Source organism: Carassius auratus, chromosome 38 (genome assembly GCF_003368295.1).
Source record: "Carassius auratus strain Wakin chromosome 38, ASM336829v1, whole genome shotgun sequence".
Taxonomy (NCBI): Eukaryota; Metazoa; Chordata; class Actinopteri; order Cypriniformes; family Cyprinidae; genus Carassius; species Carassius auratus.
In genome coordinates, this window is record NC_039280.1 from 18,541,467 (window position 1) to 18,549,366 (window position 7,900).

At 34.8% G+C, this 7,900-nt stretch overlaps 1 protein-coding gene across 1 annotated transcript in view; it reads left to right on the forward strand.

Annotated features, from left to right (window-relative positions):
* mcu (mitochondrial calcium uniporter) overlaps window positions 1-6,424 on the forward strand; it is a 66,275-nt gene extending 59,851 nt beyond the window's left edge. Inside the window, exon 10 of the mRNA XM_026224570.1 lies at window positions 1,454-6,424. Within this exon, the coding sequence (XP_026080355.1) occupies window positions 1,454-1,534 (81 nt within the window). The 3' untranslated portion in view covers window positions 1,535-6,424. The remainder of the gene's footprint in view (window positions 1-1,453) is intronic.
* Window positions 6,425-7,900: the final 1,476 nt, after the last annotated feature.

Here is a 7,900-nt window from a genome sequence, read left to right on the forward strand (position 1 = left end):
TTAGACTGTATACTCAGTAGACATGTGGTGTTCATTATTATGGTTTAGTGCAGTGAAGAGGATGTATGATTTTGTTAGCTTGGACACACAGTGAATACAGCAGTGTCTTGGACAGCAGTGAATATATGTGACAAAATACTGTTTAAAGGTGCTATTATTCCCCTTTGCAGTAATATATTCATAATGTACTTAAGGTCCCACTTTATATTAAGTGGCCTTAACTACTATGTAAAAAATAAATACAATGTACTTATTGTGTTCATATTGTAATGCAACTTTTTTTTTTGCTGCTATTGAGGTGGGAAACAGGTAAGGTTAGGGACAGATTTGGTGGTAAGGGTAAGTTTAAGGGTGTGTTAAGGTGTAAGGGATGGGTCAACGTGTAATTATACACATAATTACAGATGTAATTATGTGCAGATAGTTTTCAAATATAAGTACGATGTAAAAACATGTATGTACACAATAAGTGCATTGTACCAAATGAATAATTAAAATGTAACTACATAGTAGTTAAGGCCACTTAATATAAAGTGGGTCCGTACTTAATTAAAATTTTATCTGCAAATTGTTATTTTGAATATCTATAAATATAATTTTTTTGAGGATTCATTTTAAAAAAGTTATTAATAGTATATTAATAGTTCTCTTAATGTTGAAGATATATATATATATATATATATGCACACACATAATAGAATATATTCTATTATGTATATATTCTGGTGTATATCTTCTACACATAATAGAATATATACACATAATATATTTTTTTTCTTTTCTTTCTTAAAAAAAAAAAAAAACTAAAACATTGCACATGACAATTTGTCTTGCCTGTTTTGTAGGTGCAGAAAAAACATGACAAAAAAAATCAACAACATCTTTTTGTATGACCCAGGGTACATAAGATGTATTAATGTTTATTTATGTTTACATGTAATTTACAGGGTAATTTTATTTTTAATAATTATGCACAAACTATCTTATACTATTTTTTTTTTAAGTTTTGATGAAAAAATGCAGTGAATACAGTAATCTTGTCAAATATTATAACAATATGAAATAACATTTTCATTTTGATTTATTCTAAAATGTAATTTATTTTCTTGTGATGCAAAGTAAATCCAAAATAAAACAAAAACAAGGTTAATTCAAAACAAAAAAGAAAAAGTAAAAAAAAAACTATGCCGCCAGTCATTACAGAATTATTATATTTCTAATCAAAATTATAATGCAATACAGGCAAAGAACTGTCTGATTCTGCTTTCTACATATTGTTTTTGCCACCAGTCTTTAACAGAAAGCTGAAGATTTTTTAGTGCTTTTTGCAGCTTTTTTTTATTTCGAAGTCTGATTTGCTGTATGGAAAACATTCTCTCCAACATCTCCATTTTTTTGGTAGTCTGTTCCTTTAACCAAATTAATTTGTCCTTATTTTCTTTCTGTGCCTCAGGCGGAGTTGGATCTAAAGCGTCTTCGAGACCCACTGCAGTTGCACCTCCCTGTCCAGCAAATCGGTGCCAGCGAGGACTGATGAGAACCTGAAGCCCTTTTTGCCTCTCTCTCTTACTTTATTCTCTTCTGCCTCTTTGTGTTTTCTTTTTATCTTTTTGTTTTATCTCTATGACCTCAATGAAAAACCATATCCACAGCAAGCTTTAATTGGACAGTCTATGCAGAGGAGAAGAGATGCAATTAAACAAAACGACAAAACTACATCCCTGAACGGATGGTGATGACAGATGCTCTCATATCGCAACAGGACCACACGGAGAAACGCACAGCTACTTCATACAGGAAGTTGAGACATTGGGATTGAACCTGTACACCGCTATGAGACAATGACCCCACGTCTTGCATGGGAAACGGACTTTGAAATCTAAAAAACATCTGCCCTTGGGTTGAACAGTTTTTTCCACATTGGAGTACTGCTGATATCCCTAACTCTGACACTTTGCAGAAGAGATTTCGGGATGTGGTGCTCTTTTCCGTCTCGGAAAAGATCCGTTTACCATCAAGCCAGTCCTCTTGTGGCTGAAACGCCTGTACTTAACAGCCTAAGTGAAACCCTTTTGATTTCCTTCTCGCTTCCTCACGGACCTATTACGAGCTGAAGACCGATCTAACAGCTAAAATATCACTGTGTGTTCTATTATTCCAAAAAGAAAAAGAATCTAAGAATTTTGGCACTTTTTATTTTAAAAGCCATATTATGTTTATTATGATGATGGAAAAAAAGATTAATGAGTAGAAACTTTTCTTCTCATTATATGATTTTATTTTATTTTATTAACCATGCCACTAGACATTACTGTGGAAGCCCATTTCTGCCACTAAATAAAAAAAATGAAGCAAAGTAATTGCAACTTTTTATCTTTATAATTGTGGGGGTTTTTTTTCTCAGAATTGCGAGTTGATATCTTGTGTGATATAAACTCGCAATTTTTAGTTGTAAAGTCAGAATTGCAAGATATAAACTCACAATTGTAAGAAAAAATGTAATCGCAACATTTGTGACTATATCTCACAATTCAGACTTTATAACTTGCAATTGCGAATTTTTCTCACGCGAATCTGACTTTATAACTAGCAATTGCGAGTTTATCTCACGCGATTCTGACTTTAACTAGCAATTGCTAGTTTATATCTCGCAATTCTGACTTTATAACTTGGAATTTTTACTATGTAACTTGCAATTACGAGTTTATTTTGCGAAATTGTGACTTGCAATTGCAATATATGACCTCGCAGTTCTGAGAAAAAAAAAGTCTGAATTGTGAGAAGTTGCAATTACCTTGTTTTATTTTTTTAGTTTTTATTCAGTGGTTGAAACGGGCTTCCATACATTACATATCTGCAGATGCTCTGATATTTTACTTTAGTTTCTGAGATCCCCATCATCAAACGAAGCTCGATCGAGTCCATCCCTTAGCCTCCGATTTTTTTCTTTAGAAATATGATACAGTCCGTCGGTTTACATGTTGATGAGAAACCCATATACACACGGTTGCTTGGCAGATGGATCCTGTTTATTAAAGGTCCTCTCTATAAATCTTCTTTCGAACATCATCAAATGACATTTTCCCACAGTGCCTCACAGCATCTGCTGCAGCGTGCTTGTTACAAAAAACCTGTTTATCAGACGCGATCCAAGAAAATTACCAGTCGAATGGTCTTAAGGCAGGTCACTGTGTAAAATGTGATTTCTTTTTCTGGAAAATGTTCCGGACGTGATCAATTTCCCATCATTCATGTGGCGTTTTTAGCTGCATATATCTGCCTCGTATGCCAAGTCTTCTGGAACATGCAGAGAACGTGTAATATATTAGATCTAGAATTAGCGTGTGTTTTGCACACTTCGTGGCATGCTATAGAGAAAGAGTGTCGCATCCTTTGTCTATATGTGCTATCTTTAGCCGACAGGCCTTAGCAATGATTCTAGCTGGGTTGAGCTTGATCGTCGACAGCGTTTTCATCAGTTTTGCCATGCATTTCCAGTCCAGTTATTTATTATATGAGATTATGCTATTAGTTCGAATAATCATTTGACTTTTGTGTTCCACAAAGATGAGACTATTTAAATCTAAGGGTTGTGAAACTGACTTGACTTTTGTTGCTTTCTAACAAAATGATCATATCAAGTCTCGAAATTGGTTTTTGGGCCATTATCGTTACCCATAATCCTCTTGTTTAATGTGGGTTTGCCCTTGTTCTGTAGCAGTGGTCTACTCATTATGCCAGATTGTCCATGGTTGTGACATTAAGCAGTTTTAAAGCCATATTCATGTTGTGTTTGTGTCTTTATAAGGTGCACATAGTTTCATATCCCCTTAGCAGCAGCTTGTGTCTATTCTTACCCTGTGTTTAACTATAACAGGAAGAGATTCCAGCCTACAACTCTAATAGAAGAAACATTAAAGAAAGAGTTGTTTCTGTGAAACTCAAAAGGAGAGATTTAGTTCTTGCAGCTCGTTTCTATACAACATTCATACTGACCACGACCGTCAAGTCTTTTCAGATTTCTTCATTAGTTAATATGACTCTACATTCAAAGTCTTCCGAAGCCATCCAAACATTTTGAGGAGCAGATTGACATTTGTCTAAAATGGCGATTGTGTTAGTTTAGTTTTTCAGAGTTGTGAAATTGGAACCATTTTTAGCAGTTGTTGACAGAAACCAATAATGACATTTTTTGCCAAAGTTTATTTACCCTCAAGTCATAAGACATTCATCTCTTTGAAATTCAATATATACAGTATAAAGTTAAAATCCATTAACATTTCTGTTCATCCATTCAAAGTTCATCCATCTAAAACTTTGATGTATCGAGTGACATACAAAGTTGATATGAATCAAGTGGTTTAATTCAAGTTTTTTAAGAGACATGGACACTTATGATGAAAAGATTAAATTTAGTCTTTTATCAATACTCATCAAATATGCTAAATGGAAGCTCCACATTATTTATAAGTGTGAGAAGGTCAAACATTATTGTGTGACACCAGAACAAACCAAATTGGTCAAATTATTGTAAAGTGTTACCAATTAATTGTGTTCATCATATAAAGTAATTGTGTCTCTTCAAAAGACTTGGATTAAATCATGTGATTCCTGTGGATTGATGCATCAATGTTTTTTGTTGGGTGGACTTTCAAAAGATGGACAAAAAAAAAGATGAAAGAATGTCACAATTGTTGTTGTTTAGAAGAGTCTTATACAAGGAGGAGTAAACAATTCAAAGATATTGTATGACTTGGAATATAGCCTCTAAGGTTTTAGAAAAAAGAACTGTGTAAATTCTCCAAACTTTCTCTGTTTTGTGTTTATTGGGAATAAATAACAGCATAGTCATGATTGATATTTTGGTGAATAATGACAATTATTTGGGGATCATAATCCATCATTTGGACTTTGGATGTCTGGCTAAAAGTGTAAGTGTTGTGACGGATTCTATTTAAAAGTGACTATTTGTTGTTGGTGAGGAGTTCAGGTCACTGGGAGTCACTCGGTGTGCTTGAATGAGTTACCTTGTGATTTAACACAGCCTGATAACTGCTTTATGTCTGAGCCGGCTGCTTTCAGAGGAGATGCTTCTCTCTTGTATATCCGAGTTTGTTTGAAAAGGGTTTATCAGACCTATTATAAAATGAAATTCAAACTGTGGTTCCATCACTCTAGACGTAGCTGATTGGTACAAGACGCATACATATATACTATTGGTCCGGAAAACAACATTGAGGCATAGTGCTGAACCTAAGCATTAATCACCCTAAAGGAAATGAGCGACTGGTTATACAAATGTTTATCATCCTAAACCTAAACTTTAAAATCTTTTTGCTCTATAAAGGATCAATAAAGAATGTCGACCGGAGGCGGAATCAAGGTCACTGTGCACATTTGTGACAATATGCAGTTGGTGTGAGCATCTCGTCTCAGACTTCATGAATTTCCTGTTCATACATAACTTTCGTTCATAGCGATCAGAATCAGCCGATGAATCATAAGCATAAAATCATCCATTCTTCCTCACGTATGTGATCAAATGAATCCTTTATAAACACACTCCACAGTTATTTCAGGGCAAAAAGTCAGCCATCTCACCTTTCAAGATGCCCGGTACACTTGACATCCCTTGACCTACTGAACATCTAGAAGAGGTCTTGGGTCTGGTCATTATCTGATAAGTTGAACTTCTTTTAGTTTATTTGTAGAGTTTTCTGTTTGTTTCAGGGTTTTTAAAATAATAATATATCAAATATATGGAATCTATCCTAAAGCGGGTGTTGCATGAATGTATGTTTACAAGGGAAAATTATATATAAATGAATCAAAAAAAGCAAAGTTTATAATGAATGCTCATTGCAGATTAACAGACTCCCATGTTTTTTTTTTTTCACCAATCCCTCACCTTTCATGATCCAGCAGCAAGCACGCTCTCGGCAGCTGCAAGGCTCTAACTGGTCAAGGATCTCCTCTACATTATGACTTGTTTTATCCTGTCTTTGCTCTCTCAATCTCAATGCTGCTGCTCGATCGCTGCAGTGCTGCCTTTAATCTGATTTGAGAACAGAGAGTATGGAAGACCTGACCTTCTCAAACACCCCTCGCTCCATCCATTTTTTGTCTTTCTTTAGCTACTTATTATACTCCCACACTGATTATCCTGTAGTTATGTGTATTATTTTAAAGTTTTCTTCATGTGCACTTAAAATGAAAATTATATTTTGGTGAAAAAAGGTAATGGGTCATGCTGAATGGAAAACATTTTTCATATTCTTTATTTTTTTCATTTTGTCATTGGCATTGGATGCTGTAATGTTAGGAGAATTCAAAAATGACAATGTAAAATCCTGTATCATTTATGAAATGTGTATAAAAGAGAAATGTAATTCAATTATCAATAAACACTTATCCAGTTTTGGAACCGGTAGTGATTTTATTTATTTATTGTAAATTCTAATTATTTATAATGCAACATTTTCCAACATCATGTTTTGACCAGTTATAAAACATAAAATACGAATACAAAAAGTAGGCCTCTTGAATAAAATGGTATCATTTATGTGGCCAATGTGTATCAGAGCGAGAGAGAGAGAAACATTTAAGATTTTCCTCCCATTTTATGTTTTTACTTTCCAATTAAAGACTAGATTTCTGTAAGTTTTAATAACCTTTTCACATTTCTTTGTTCATATTTGTCCATTTGGGTACCATTAATTCTGACCACTACTCTCTATGTACTGTAATACATTTTCATGTGAACTGGACTCATAATAACAGTGAATGCTTTGTTTCTATTTAAGCTGCAGCACTTGTTTTAGTAATGTTTACCTCAACAGTGATGTTCGCCTTGACCTGCTTGACTCCTGCTTCTTCCCACATTTAGCTCAACTTCCTACCAGATAGCAGGCTTGTGTTTGTACACGGTGTCCAGCAGCATACTCAAAACTGCATTAGTATGCTGTCAAATGACCTTAAAGAAGATGCATCTTCTCTACCTACGTGAAGAAAGCAAGACCATTTTTCACCCATGGTTTCATTCTTGTCTGCATTTACTCTATTTTGTGACTGATTATAAGCAACACGCAAACAGGATTAGCCTACTATGAAGGCAAGAAAAGAAGAACCTTCTCTTCTTAAATGTGAAAAAAAGAAACATCCATGCTTGTTAAGACTTGAGAAAACCAGCAGCAGCTCTCCATTTGTCATTCAGACACTTTCCTCCACTCCGCGCTAATGATACCAGTGATTAGGACATTGTCCTGTCTTTCCTGTGCTGCTGTGAAGGACAAAGGAAAGACAACAAACTTCACAAAGTGCTAAGTTTGACCGATTACTGATTGATGGATTGCTTAAAGGAATAGTTCTCTGCAAGCGAAAAACCAACAGAAAAATATGATCAAAGAAGTTTATGAAGCCACACAATAGCGTTATGTAAGAAGTAGACCTAGATTTAAGTTTAAAACTTGAAAATAAGCTGTTAACGTATTAGTTTAACTAATAATTTTAAACATGAATCCATCATTTAAAAAAATGGCAGCACAGTTAGATTTGCAAATTTGCATCTGATCAAGCCATGAGTCTTCTACAAGAATGTTCTTTGAACAGACAAGACCAAAGTAGAGATGTTTGGCCATAATGCACAGTGCCACGTTTGGTAGAAAACTAAAGAGCTTATTAGCAAAAACACCTCACTCCAAACGTCAAGCATGTTGGAGGAGGGCTGAAGATTTTGGATTTGTTCAGTAGCCACAGGACCTGGGCACGTCCCAGTCACTGAGTCGACCATGAACTCATGTGTATCCCAAAGAGTCAAATGTGAGGACATCGTCCGACAGCTAAAATTGGGCCATGCAACAGGATAATGATCCCAAGCACACCAGCAAATTTACAACAGAAT